The sequence below is a fragment of the Oikopleura dioica genome, chromosome 1 (genome assembly GCF_907165135.1).
Source record: "Oikopleura dioica chromosome 1, OKI2018_I68_1.0, whole genome shotgun sequence".
Lineage (NCBI taxonomy): Eukaryota > Metazoa > Chordata > Appendicularia > Copelata > Oikopleuridae > Oikopleura > Oikopleura dioica.
In genome coordinates, this window is record NC_137291.1 from 4,528,402 (window position 1) to 4,542,153 (window position 13,752).

At 39.7% G+C, this 13,752-nt stretch overlaps 3 protein-coding genes across 6 annotated transcripts; 1 reads left to right on the forward strand and 2 right to left on the reverse strand.

Moving 5' to 3' along the window:
* Window positions 1-221: 221 nt before the first annotated feature.
* LOC145711366 (uncharacterized) lies at window positions 222-7,688 on the forward strand. 4 transcript variants are annotated; one of them, XM_081789095.1, is made up of 16 exons: window positions 222-326; window positions 3,559-3,687; window positions 3,734-3,812; window positions 3,853-4,000; window positions 4,045-4,337; window positions 4,380-4,728; window positions 4,934-5,106; window positions 5,406-5,518; window positions 5,626-5,723; window positions 5,762-5,796; window positions 5,959-6,059; window positions 6,103-6,672; window positions 6,716-7,001; window positions 7,044-7,134; window positions 7,307-7,350; window positions 7,425-7,688. In XM_081789095.1, the coding sequence occupies exons 1-16, from the start codon at window positions 303-305 to the stop codon at window positions 7,490-7,492; spliced, it is 2,601 nt and encodes an 866-aa protein (XP_081645221.1). In that variant the 5' UTR covers window positions 222-302; the 3' UTR covers window positions 7,493-7,688. The 4 variants fall into 4 exon arrangements, with proteins under 4 accessions (XP_081645221.1, XP_081645211.1, XP_081645214.1 ...); XM_081789085.1 differs by lacking the exon at window positions 222-326 and adding an exon at window positions 2,371-2,462; XM_081789088.1 differs by lacking the exon at window positions 222-326 and adding an exon at window positions 2,371-2,462 and having other exon boundaries at window positions 4,386-4,728.
* Window positions 7,689-7,715: 27 nt separating this feature from the next.
* On the reverse strand, window positions 7,716-10,286 carry LOC145711399 (scinderin-like). The gene is made up of 7 exons (XM_081789107.1): window positions 10,166-10,286; window positions 9,630-10,122; window positions 8,946-9,324; window positions 8,575-8,898; window positions 8,219-8,528; window positions 7,923-7,988; window positions 7,716-7,880 (listed from the first exon to the last, which is right to left on the reverse strand). Exons 1-7 carry the CDS (start codon window positions 10,182-10,184, stop codon window positions 7,765-7,767), a joined length of 1,707 nt encoding a protein of 568 aa, XP_081645233.1. The 5' UTR covers window positions 10,185-10,286; the 3' UTR covers window positions 7,716-7,764.
* LOC145711682 (gelsolin-like) lies at window positions 10,283-11,212 on the reverse strand. The gene is made up of 3 exons (XM_081789372.1): window positions 11,081-11,212; window positions 10,813-10,936; window positions 10,283-10,753 (listed from the first exon to the last, which is right to left on the reverse strand). Exons 2-3 carry the CDS (start codon window positions 10,906-10,908, stop codon window positions 10,283-10,285), a joined length of 567 nt encoding a protein of 188 aa, XP_081645498.1. The 5' UTR covers window positions 10,909-10,936; window positions 11,081-11,212.
* Between the last annotated feature and the right edge of the window lie 2,540 nt (window positions 11,213-13,752).

Here is a 13,752-nt window from a genome sequence, read left to right on the forward strand (position 1 = left end):
TTTATCCACTGCTCGAAAAATTAACCTATTTTTCCAATACACTTAACAATTTCTTAGAGACAAAATACAGGTAAAAAATCCCGACTTTTCTGATAAAAATCCGCTAATTGAAATAATTTTCGCGAAAGTCAACAAAAAAAGCCGAGCATACGTAAAAAACTTGAGCCGCACACTTATTTGCTCAACGACGTTAGTTCATCGTTTTTTGTTGTATTTAGCGGATCAGTCATCGTTTCGCACTTCGAGCTTTCTTTTTTTTTCTGGAAAGTCTATTCAGAGAATTCAAGAATTTCTTTCCGAAAATGAGTGACAAAATTACTGCCGAGGTAAAAACATCAATTTTGCTTTCTTCACTTTTTTAATCAAGATTTTTTCTTTAAGAAATAACGTTGTGATACCCTTAGTTTTAAGATCGCCTTAATCATAAAAAAAAGTCCTGATATTTAAGAAATACAGTACATAGTTTTGGGTCTGACAAAAGTAAGGCAAGAATTGGGGGAGAATTTTTTTGAGTCGAAAATCAAATTATACTTGGCCGAATTTTGAGGTCATACTATCCTTAAAAACGAGCTCAAATTTTCGCTCTTATCGTGAAAATAGAGATTTTCTTGGCCAAACAAGGACGAAACCCTTAAATTCTTAGAAAATCTGAGGTGTTTTATACAAGAGTCAAATACACTCGCTCTGGCCGCTTAAAGCTCGAGTAAAGAATGATTTATTTGGGATTTCAAAAGTTAAGGTTGGAATGAGAACAGATGACAAAAGGAGTAAGAGTCAGCTGAGCGCACCGGAAATAATGCGCTATCGCTTTAGATCTAAGACTAATTTGGGAGATTGATGACAGCAAAGTGTCTTTTATGAAACACTTCAAATCTTTATCCCACCACAAGATAGCGCAGACTCTTATTTTCTGGAAAAAATATCTATTATCTGAACTGAAATATTTTTAAAAGAAATATTGAGAAAGGTATTTGCCAACGACTTAGATTTTCATTGTTCTCCTCGTTGATCTCAATCCTCAAGTCGAAAATTGAGTTGAATTGAATTCCCACTTTTTTGCTATTTTGCTTTTCCCTGAAAAGAATAATAAATGACTAATAAACTCCTGGCTGCTACCTGTGCCTAAAAATCGATGCTCGTCGAAGGCTAGAGTTTCATATTTTTGCTCCGTTAGTTCCCTTCCATTCGTCCGATTTGAGCATAAATCTCTCAAGGGACAAGCACCTCTGAAGCTCGTCCTTTTTTTCCAACCCTTTTTTACTTTTTTCGGCCATCAAGAAAAAAAGATAGAGAAGAGGGTCTCGATTTCAAGAAGATTTTTTGAAAAAAGAAAAAGATGGGAATTTTCTCACTCAAACATTTGAAGGTAAATTAAATTGATGAATTTTTTAATTAAGGGTGTCAACAACTATTTTCGGAAAAAATTTTTCGAGCCGATTTTTGGTATAAAAGAGTCAAAAATCCGTAAAGATTGAAAGATTGATATTTTTAAGGGGTCTAAAATTAAGGGTGTCAGTTTCTTAATTGTTAAATATTCCGAAATCTCGGTTAAAAATAACGATAAAACGATTTTCTCTAGTTTTTTTTTTGAAAAAAAAAACGTCATAAATTGTAAAAAAACAGAATGCATCATAATAAGTTACAAGGTGCAATCTGTTGAATCAATTTTGTTTGACGAGGAGGCGGAAAATGGCATTTTCGCGTTTTACGAGAATCGAATAAGTTTTCATTACTCCGGCATTCCAGATATTACTCCTCACCTGCCATTTCGAAAATTTTTTTCTTCATATTACTGAAAAGAGAAATAGACTCAAGAAAACTTTGCTAGGACTTAGGTAGGTATAGTAGATTTTTAACTTAGGGAGGTTTACGAACCGTCAAAAACTTTCGACAAATTTTGCGTGGACATCGTCAACAAATCAGAATCCTCGATCCGGCTTACCACGCAAAATTTGTTGAAATTTTTTGTCAGTTCCCGACGCTACCCCCTTAACCTAGCCCCAACCCTAAGGAAAGAAAATAAAAGTTCGAAATCCCATGTAAAATAAAACAACAGAAGCTGGTAAAACTCGTCATTCCGTCAGTTTGTATTTGCTCAAAATTCGAATAATTGTCATCCAAGCAAATACCATTGAGGGTAAAAAAACCAAAGCAGCCGGTTTATTCTTCTTTCAAATTTTTCCGATGCAACCTTTCTTCAATTCTGAATTAGCATAAAAATCGCCCGTGCGACTCAAAATCTAATTGATAGATTTTGTATCCCACGAAAAGAAGATCAATGCGATCTCCTGTTGAGCGCCCTTTCTCGACAAGAAGGGTCCAGTTCTTCATTCATTTATTCAATTATTATTTAAACTTTTATTCTTTTTTCTGCGAAAATGGCAAATCAAGAACTCAGCGTCTTAGATTGGCCATTTATTACGAGAATTGAAGCTTGCGAAAGGGCGAATATTGAATTTCAGGTTCTTTATTTTGGCGATTAGGGGATGGTTGGGGTTAGGGTTAGGTCTAGGGGTTAGGGTTGTGCATTTTTGTGGTGTCAAAAGAAATTTTCGATTGTCTGGTGGCTCGAAAAAAATGGGCGATAAAGAAATTTCAGTTTTTTCAGAAATATTTTAGAGAAAATCTCATTGGCCGAAAAGCCAAAAACTGGAATCTGATTTGTCGAAAATCTACCCAAATTTTTGGTCAAAATAGTATCTCCTAAATTGCCATATATTGGGAATTTGAGTCGAAAAATTGATAAACTGAAAATTAATTTTTTTCTAATTTAGACAATTGATACCCTTAATATCAATTCCATCAACAGTGAATTTTTCTATTAAAAAAGCAATTAATCTTTTGTGACATCTGTCAAGCCCTACTTATAAAACACTGAATTGAACTGTCTCGGTCCTAAAAATTGATCTATCCGGGAAAACTCTGAACGAGTGAGTGAATGAGTGTATTATCCTCCCGTCGCGCATATTTTTTTTTTCGCGAGTCTCCTTTTTCTGCGCTGAGAATCGATTTCTGAAAATCGTTAATCTCGTTGTTGCCGCTGTAGTCGCCCAGTGGAGAGGAAAATATCACCTTTTGTTTCGCCACTTTGGAGACAAGCAAGTTTATATTGCCAGTTGATCCAATTTTCTTTTTTTGACAGGGCAGATATTGCTTCGGAAGGATTAAAGAGATTATACAGAAGATTTATTTAGTTTCTGATTTTTTCAAATAAGGTTTGTTCAGGAATCACTCTTATAAAAGAAGAAGGCCCCCTTGTTCATCCTCAGTATTCCCGCATGTCACATGCGGCATGTGTGCCCTTGTTAATCTTTGGGCCACGTAGCCTTACTTGCAGATGGGCATTTTGACAAATTTAAAGAAAAAGACCCCTTATTCATCCCCTGAATTCCTACATGTGTGCCCTTGTTCATCCTCTGAATTCCTGCATGTGTGCCCTTGTTCATCTTTGGGCCACGTAGCCTTAGCTGTAAATGGCTAGTTGCCTTTCGAAAGCAAAGAAAAATTTTCTGATTTTATATTTTCAATTAGACCCTCCCTTTCAACCTTCCTTTCAAGCTTGAGATACAAGATCAAGGATCAAGTGCAGAAGACTCCATCCTCAAAAACATCGGAAGAACGAGAGAACTTTGGAAGGGAAACTTAGAAGTTCAGAAATCAACAAAGATGCTTGAGCCAAAACATAAGGTACCCAACCCTTAAAATAACCAAGCCAAACGATTATCCTTTTCAGGACTACTCCGCAATAGAAATTAAGGACATCACTTCAAGTTCTGATTCTGAAAGCGAGTCTGAAATCGCCACACCTTCAGGTTTGAAAGGAAAATAGCTGAAAATGAGAGGTTTTTTCAGTATCAAACTTGAAGAGCAAATTCTCGGTGAAAAGAGCGGCTAAGCCGCTCGTGGTTCAGCCGATTCACGAGCCGGTAATCCGACGTGAGCCGATTTATCTCAGAAATAGGTTTCACAAAGAACCGACTAATCAAGAAGATATAATACGGTAATACAATGAAGAGTTTAATAAGTTCAGAAATTGAAATTAAGGTCCGATCAACCGGGGACAAAGGAAAAGCCCGACTATTCATTCAATGTCGGCGACTTGAAGAAGCAATTTACGGGCGCTGCGCCGAAGATTTCTCGCCCAATTACGGAGCCGCTGCCTAATAAGTCGTCGGGAATGTCAAGGACGAAATCCGCGCCGCTCAACTCCACGAGCAGTCAAAAGAATCATCAAGAAGCAGATTCGGAGATCGTCAGGAGTCAGGCCGGTGTCAGGGAGGAAGCAGTGAAGCCGGAAGGTGGTTTGGCTGCGATCAGGAGTCTTTGGCAGACAAATGGTGAGTCATATTTTTTTAAGAAAAAAACTGATTTTTTTTTAGTTGAAGAATCAAATCGTGGTCGAACCAGATCCCGTCGACCCGACCCGATCGACTTGAAAGAAGAAGCTCGCGAAGTAAAAATCCGGGACAAATCCCAACGTCGCGAAAGTCGACATGCTCGGCGCGCGGCAAGTGCGGGGAGGGGAACTGGAATGAAGGTTTATAATGATGGGAGTTCGAGGAGCAGACGGGAGGAGAGCAAATCGCCGCCGAGGAGGAAGAAGACCCCAGCGCCGGTGAAGAAGGAAGTGAAGAAGGAGGTGAAGGTCGAGAAGCCAGTTCAGGTTGTGGAACGACCGAAGACTCCAGAGCCGGAGATCAAGAAGGAAGAGACGATTAAAGCTGTTGGGTACGTTGAAAATGATGACAAATAAGGGAAGAAGTCGAGACCAGAGATTTATCGAAGGATGAAATTTCATCAGAAAAAAACCGACTATGATTGGCTGGTTGGAAAAATAAAGATTTTTGATTGGCGGAAAGCTGAATGAAGATCTTTCCGTCAGATTTCACGCTCCTTTCTCCTAAGAATTCATTGAGTAAAGAATATTTTCTAGTGTTGAAGAAGCCTTTGACCTCATGAGCGTGGACCGAAGCCTAGCTACGACTCAAACACTTCCAAGCCCAACAGAATCAAATCGAACCGATGTCAAAGACGATTTCGACCTCCTCAACGGCGATTCTTTCAACGATCCCTCAACCGTCAAAGACATCAAGAAAGACATCAAAGGTAAGAACACAATCTTCAAATGGATTTCTTCAGCGTTGCATCTTCATTTTTAGAGAGCAATTTTGCAATTGTGTTTTTGCGAAAATGCCTCGAAGCTTTTGTTTTCTATTTCATTTTCCGCATCGTTTTCGGTAAAAAAATCTTTCACAAAAAGTGGTAAATAATTTTTGAATGTGTCACAGAAAAAAATGCTTGAAGATAATTTTTTTAAAAAATGGGAAAGAAGCTAGAAAAATGATGTCATTTCTTTACGTCCTCCCTTATTTCTTGATAGGCAATTTGATTAACGAAATTTCTAGAGCCAGAAGATGTGATTTCAACGAAGAGCTCGGAGATTGATTTTGAAGAGCCAAGTGTTCAAGAAATTGTGCCAAAAAAGGATGAAGAAAAACGCGCCAGTGGAAATATTTCGGTAAATTCTAGCGCATCTTTTTTTTCGTTCATTTTTATATAAAATCCAAGTCAGAATACCTTTATTACTCATTGAATAAAAGTATTCCTTCACTAACCAAAAAGTAGACGGCAGAATCTCCAGTCATCCCTGAGCCTCTAGAAATTATCGATACGTCTCAAGAACAAGTCCTCAGCCAAATCCAATCTTCCTCAGTCACTCCAAGGTACAACCCAATTTATACACAATGCCAAACATTTTTAGTCTTCCAAACTTATCCGAAAACCTTCCAGCATCCTGTAAGTCAGCGTAGATACCCTTAATTTTCAGCATTCCTAGCAACTAATCGAACGCATGCGTAAGCTTTTTCAAAACCTAGGGGGTTGAAAAAACGAGCGAATTAGCGATAAATCATTTGCTAACATGATTTCTCATTATGATTCTTTTTTTAATCCATCTAGCTCCTCAATCGCCAATCAACGATGAGGAAATTAATCTTCATCGAGAATCTCAGTTGCCGATTAAAGAGTCCTTGGAACGAACTTCTTCTGGTTGGCTAAAGGTTTGCTGAAGATTTCCATTTCAATGCTCACCCCTTTCTTAAGATTGAAAACGACCAAAGCTCAGAATCTGAATCCATCGACACTCAGAAAACTGAGTCGACAATCGCTTTGGCTGTGGAGCAATCTGATGAGGATCAAAAAACAACCGCCTCTGGATTTTCTTCCAACGATATTCTCGATGAAAATTCTCCAGGAAGCGCCAATGAAATCGAAGAAAAGAAAAACGAGGTCGAAATCAAGGAAGAAGAGGCCGAAATCGGAGAAGAAATCCAGGAAGAAAATTTCGAAAATGTCAAAAATGTCGAAAATGTCGACAATGTCGAAAATGTCGAAAAAGTCGAGAAAGTCATCCAAGCTGAAATCAAGGAAGAAGCCCAGGAGCCAATCAGAACTCATGAAATATCCCCATATGGCGAATACCTAGAAAGCCAAGAGGAAGAAAACCTGATAGAAGAGCAGAATGAAGGAAGGATAGAAGAAGAGTTCGATCAGTTAGTGAGCGTGACAAAAGCGATTTCGGATAAAGAAGATTCTGAAGATTTCAATGAACAACCTTTGTCGAATATTTCCGAAGCTACGGAAGAATTTTCGCCAAATGGATCGCTATCGAAGGTATAAAAAAGGATAAATGAGGGTTTTGAGACGAAAATTTAAGGATATGAACATCCAAACCCTCGGCGACCACCAACCAATCAACGCTCCGCTAGAAGTCTCCTTCACCAACCAACACTTTCTCGAATCATCAAGCTCTTCAGACGAAGAACCAGCAATCGAAGCAAGAAGAACGATCGGATTTGCTCCAGAAATCGAGATTTTAAACGACAGTACCGACGACGAAATCGTCGAGATTTGCAAAGATTTCAAGCCAACTCACAGTCGTGAACCAACGCCGCCGCCGAATTTGGCCGAAAGCTCGAGCGATTATTCCGCCAGAAGTTCGGGTAAGCTCTCTTTTCATCCGCACCCCCTTAAATCCATCCCAGATGAAGAAAGCACCGACCCAGAAATCCGCGAAGCCATCCAACAATGCTCAATGCAACTGACGGAAAAAATCATCAAGGACTCGCTCGCCCAAGGAACCGATCTAACTCGAACTTTTTCGAAATTTCGGAAATGAAAAATAAAAAATCATAATTAATTATTAATAATTATCAATTCATCAAATCAGATATTTGACAAAATTCTTCCTGCTTGAAGAATTTTGAGAAAATTTTATATGAAAAGATGACGTCTAAATCGTGATTTTAGTGAAAAATGAGTCAATTGTGGACGATTTTGATCTTCTTGGAGGTAAGAAATTTTAACCTATTTAGAGCAACGGGTCCAAAATTGGCCATTTTCCTCCATTTTCACCCCCATTTCAGATCTTGGAACAGTCTCGACGCCAAATGCTCCCCCCGGTGGCTCGAATTCCTTCGACCTGCTAGCTTAATTTTGTGCTAAATGCCCGTGTCACTCCTCGTGCTTCCAAAATAAATTCATTTGTCACGTGCCCAAATCTACGATTCTCTGGTCCTGGAGGAGGAAAAAAAACTACTGCACATTCTACTTTGCTTAAAGTACTTCATTCTAGTGTTTTGTTATTGTACAGTTCTTCAAACTTAAAAAATAAAATGAATGTTCATCAACTCGGAAATTACGGGTATTTCGGTGAATTGAAATTGAAAAGAAATATCAATTATTTATTAATTGTTACATGCAAAATTATGAATCATATTCAAAGTTCGTCGCATTTGCCCAAAACTCTTCGTCCCATCCGGCAAAGAAACCGGTGAATGTGACTGGTTCCTTTTCTTGTTTGACTTGGACAATCGGAGTTCCTAAAAATTTAATTAAAATTTGAACTGAAGACTTGACTGTACCTTTTCGTCCAGCGGGATCAGTAGCAAGATATTGTTTCGCGGCTTCTAGAGTTTGCTCTTTTTCGTCTAAAACAATCAGAAAAAGAGGGTCTTTTGGTGCGTATTTACGGTCAGAACTGAAAATATCACGAATGTCACGAATGTCACGACTGTCACGAAACTCACGATTTTGCTGAAAATGTCACGAAAAAGAAACATGTTTTCGTGACGTTCGTGACATTCGTGACATTCATGACATTCGTGACTTTCGTTACATTCGTGACAGTCGTGACATTTTTAGCACTGTCGACATTTACCGTCAGAACTCTCTTGTCCAATCCAAACAAAGACGGTATTCCAGGCATCGAGCAACATAACATTCGCCGGATTCAAGTCGCTTTGGTGCAAAACACCAAGCAGCTCTTCTGCAACAAAATTTCCAGTTGCCATTGAGCACTCGAATAGTCGCGGGACCCGGGGCTTTTCTTGCTTTCTCGGGAGCTTGAAGTATTCCTCCTGGCCGCCGAGAAAGTCCCAGAATTCGTCGGATTCTTCGCCCTCGTTGATTTCAGTGATATTTCCGTCGGCGCCGATTTTTGCTGCGAAGGCGGTGAGAGCTTCTTTTTCCTAAAAATTTTGAGAAAAAGGGGGTTTTTTGATAAAAAAGACGAACCTTATCATCAGCTCCAGTGCCAAACCAAGCAAAACAGTCGCCTCCAAAGCCATAATCCGAATCTCCCTCAGCGACGGCAAAGAAAGTGTCATTCGAGTTCAGCGCCGCTGCGGAGAATTCCGTCTCGAAAGCCTTGACCTGGTTCGCTCGATTGAGGCGAATTTGGAAAAGGGCATTTCGAGGAGCAGGTTCGCAATAGCTTCCTTGTTGGAGAATCGCCATGCCGCCATTGAACATGGCGATCAGGTGGTTTGGCTCTTTTCCTTCGGTGACGCGGACTTGGAGGGCGTCGCCGTCGAATTCTTCGTTGTCGAGTTGGACGACCTTGAAAACGGGCTTTATCACTGAGTGATGTCATGGAAAAAGCAGACCTGGAAAGCAGTGGCAGTTTCAGCAGAAGTACCAGCGCTGTTCCCAAGCCAGTAGTAAATGTAGCTCTCGGGCTTGCCCTTTGGAGTTTCATAAGTGTACGAAACGATGTAGCACTCATTCGAGTAGAAAATTCCCCAGTTCTCCTCTGGAACTTCTTCTCGCTCGGAGTCGACGATTCTGTAGACTTTCTTTTCTCCAGAACCATCATCGGGCATTCCGTATTCCGCAGCGGTCTCGGGCGTGTCATGCATTGTCGAAGCATCGAATTCTTCATGCTCGACTTTTGCGACAGATCCGACAGTGTATGTTTCACCAAGTCCGTCGGTTTCATTGAGATCTTGCCAGTCGACGAAAAATTGCTTGAACATGGCGCTTTCACTTAAAAATAAATTACAATTGAGATTTATACTCATTTTTCTGACCCAACCAAGAAAAGGAATTGATTTTAATGGAAAGGGTTTTGATTGGCTGGTAGGCCAAATACAGCAAGCTTATTGGTCTTCAGAAAATGTACTTCCTTTTCTTGCTCTCAGACTGTGCCCTTTTTTAGCACTAAACCAATTTTTGGAAGTGAATTTTCGGATTACCAATAAGATTGCTGTATTTTGCCTACCGGCCAATCAAAACTCTTTCCATAAAAATCTTTTCCAAAAATTGGTTCCACCCCTTTTTCATGAGCTTACGCGAATTGCGGCATGATTTCAAACTGCGTATGCGCCGGCAAATCATTCTTCTCCATGTACTGGTTACAGTAATCGATCGCTTTTGATCTCTCCTCCGGCGAAGAATTCTTCCCCTTCCAGACATAAATCGCTGGCCCATCGACAGACGCGAGGACGAAGACATTTTCATCTTCCAAAAGAGATTGTTCGTAAGGCCCTTCTTCCGCGACAAGAGAGTAGTCGACTTCTCCGTCTTCGCCGGAAACTTTGAATAGTTTTCCAGCGCCGGATCGGGGAGCGCCTTTTTTCGCCGGAGCATCTTCAGGCGCTTCGTCGGGGATGTCATCGGGAATGTCGTCGCCCAAGACCGGGCAGAGCTTTTCGGGACAACGGACTTCGCCAGCGTCGATAATGTGCACTTCTGCGCGGCCTCCTCGTTCATCGTCGCGGATTGCGCGTGCCATCTCGTTCGCTTTGCTTCGCTCCCAAACTGATGAGAACTCACCGCACCAGGCTTGAAAAAAATGATGACTGGAGGATATAAAAAAGGGGCTTACTGTAAATGTCGTTTCCCATGTCGAGAATGAAGCAATCGGACTTGTTGAGGCTCTCCCAGGAGCAGGCGACTTGAGTGCATCGGACAGGGTTTTTGCCTCGAACCCACAAGAGTCGGTTTATTTCGCTTTGGTTGGATTGCATTTTGTCGATTTATTACTTATCAGAATTGAGAAATTAGAGATTGCGAAATAAATTGTAAAACAAAAGTCAATAAATCTAGTCATGCGAAAATTGAAATCCCAGAAATTATTCCAATAAATTATCGTTTTTGAAAATCCATTCCTGTAATCATTCGGCTCCACATGATTGAATCCCGAAGCCACGCCGCCTTCTTCATAAATCAGCCCTTTTTTGAACAAGCCAATGAACGCCTTTGACTCGTGGCCCTGAACTTCTCGATGCTGAACAGCAGCTCCTCCAGCCACTTCATCATCGACAGTTACTGCCCAAAGAGCAGCGGCGCCGGCTTCGACTTGTTCGGTCTTTTCGCCGAGCCAGAAGTGGACGTCCCACTCGAAGCCGCCGGATTTGAGGGCTTTGGTGGAAAGGACGACGTAGGAGTCACCATTGTAGAAAGTGCCATAGAACTAGAAAAGATTCTTTTTTGAAGAATTTCTCAAGAAAAAATACCTCGTTTTTTTCCTACCTTTTTAGGAATTGGAGCCAGCTCAGATTCCTCGATTCGCCAGACTTCCACTCCCGCTTCTTTTCCAGCTGCGTCGATATACTCTTGGCTGGACATCGTTTCTTCTCTCGTTTTGACCCAACTGCTGAAATTATCAAGTTTTAGTGCATGTTTTATTTGCAAAGCGCATAGTCATTATTTGTGCTCAATAAATGAACATGGCGCATTTTATGACAATCTCGTGGAAATTCATCGAAGCAAAGCCTTTTTTTCTAGAAATGCAAATTACCTTCAAATTCAAATTGTTCTCTCTTTTTTTTTCTTTGAAGAAGTGAGTTTCAGAAAGTGACTGAATTGAGCTTGGCAAATCGAATTTATGCGAGGCGCGCATCTCGAGGGAATCGACAATCAATGATTATAATCTTGATGTCTTTTGGTTATCGTTGTTTATTATGACTGGCATGAAAGACTGATATGAAAAAAGCTCGGACAACAGATCAAATTGTCATAAAAAGGGAGAATTGGCTGAAAAAAGGGCGATAATTTGATCAAAATTTTTGCAAAATTTAGACCAATCAGATGAGCGCATTCGATAGTTATTCAAATCAGGGTTTTTTTGGAATCTGATTGGCCTTCTGGCCGTATGAGGAAATCTTATAGGTCATAACATGAGCAGAATCGAGGTCGAAATTAATGCATTATTTTGACCTTTCGAGCAATCTCCCAAATATATTTTTCTTTCTTGCTGTCAATATGCTGAACTTTTTTTATAAAGAATGTTTTGAATAGGAAGTCTTGGCTTCAATTTTTCAAGTAGAAAATATTTACTGTTTTTCAAAAGATTAAATAAAGTAAAAATTTTCAAAGAGATTTGTAATAATATTAAACAATAGATTCAATCTAAGGTGATTTATTTTTATTCGAGTTAGTAGCTAATCATCCAATTCCATTTCCGGTATATGAAGAAAATTAGAAAAAATGATGACTTACTCTTTATGATACTTCATAAAGAGTTCTTACGAACAGAGAATTATGGAGAGAAACGGGAAAGGAACAGAAATATTTAACTTGCTTTTTGGAAGTTTTGGAGCCTTTATTTTCGCTGTCAATACACTCTTACCTGTATTCGGGATGGTAAATACAATGATAAGACTGTTAAAGAGTTCGAAATCTAGATAGTCCCTGATCATGACTGTAATGTCGCCGAGAGAGATCGTTTCTTCAATTTTTCAAGCATCGGGATTCCGAATAAGTACCAAGTAAGAAGATTTTGATCTTGATTTGTGTTCCTTGAAATTTCAGTATTTGAAAAGAACTGGTCTATTCAAAGGCAGTAATGAGACGAATCATCCCTGGGAATCGATTGTCACTGAACTCTTCCTTGTTTGTGATCAAGCGTTGAAAGTAAGGACATTATTTGTGATCGGAATCGCCGCCGAGATTTTTTCAATTCTATACGAGTTCTTCAATTTAAATTATTTTCACCTCCCCTCAAATTGCTCCCGATTTGCTGCATCATTTCTTTTTTTTTTGAATGAAGAACTTGGAAAAAGTTAATGGTTGGCTGGCCGATACAATTGGTAGAAAAACAACCTTATGCCTGAATAATATCGTGTTCTTTTTGGCCATCGGTAATTTTCCCAACCAATTGTGAAATCAAAACTTTAGAATTTCTAGTACTCAACTTGATCTTCATCAATTTCTATGTCTACGCTGTTTGTCGTTTTATCATCTGCAGCGCTGCAACTTGCCTGATGATGACAGGGAGTCTCTATGCTTCTGAAACCGCAATTCATTTCAAGTCCCTTCCTTTTCTGATTTGGTCGTTTTGGTGTTATTCTGGGATCTTATTTGCGTCCTGGCTCTTCTTTTTCTTCCCAGATTGGAAGGAGCAAATGCTTATCAAATTAGTGCTTTCACTGATATATTTCTTTATGTAAGTTGATTTTCGTTTTTTACAAACTTCTCTTTAAGACTCCCGCCGTCAGCTTTTTTCGAAAAATCAAATTTCGGATTTTTTTAAATTTTGACCCCGGAAATGGATTCTTCAAGGAAAATAACGATTTTGAGGCTGCATTTTTTGGGGGTCTATCTCGACTCTAACACCCTCAAAATCGCATTTGAAAATTGGACTTTTCGCCGAAAATTGACGAATTTGCCCTAATTTTAGCAAAAATACTGATTTTTCTTGGTCAAAACTTCTCCTTATCAGTTTTTCTCAGCAAGTTTAACCTTAGGACGCATTAAGCATAAAGCTGACGGAGGGAGGGGTCCTTAAATGCTCTCTAGGACCCTTGTTATACCGGAGACCCCTGCATACCTGGCAAGCAAAAACTCCCCGAAAAACAATCGACAAAAATTTCGAAGAAATTCGATGTCCTTCCAAATGCCAATTTCGTTTTCACCATTTTCATTTACGCCGTCAGCTGCATAGTAACCAGTTTTGTCTACTTCGGTCTTTTATGGGGCGCTGGAAATTTATCTGGCAGTCTTCACATGAACTCGGCAATTAATGGATTGATGGCTTTGGTTGGTTCAAGTTTTTATTGTAAGTTTTAATTCAAACATTTTGTAAATGATCAATTCTAGCGCCTCTGCAAAAGATCGCCACATCAAAAACGATAGTTAGTTTCAGCTTCTTTCTCATCTGTTTCGCTATGGGTCTCGCTTGGATTATCCCTTCTACGACGCTTTTATCGGTCACTAGTTTCATCGGTAATTTTTCAAGAATGGGTTTCTTAATGTTCTTTTGTCAAGGTATCTTTGTGGTGGTGTTGACTGCCAATGCTTATTTTGACATTTCGAAGACATTTCCAGTCAGCTGTAGATCCACATGCCATGGCTTTTGTACGGTGTCGAGTAGACTATTGGTTCTTCTCATTCCGGGATCGGGGTTATTCATGATAATATGGGATGGGGAACTAAACAGGCATTTATGGATAGTCGGAAATTTGATTCGCT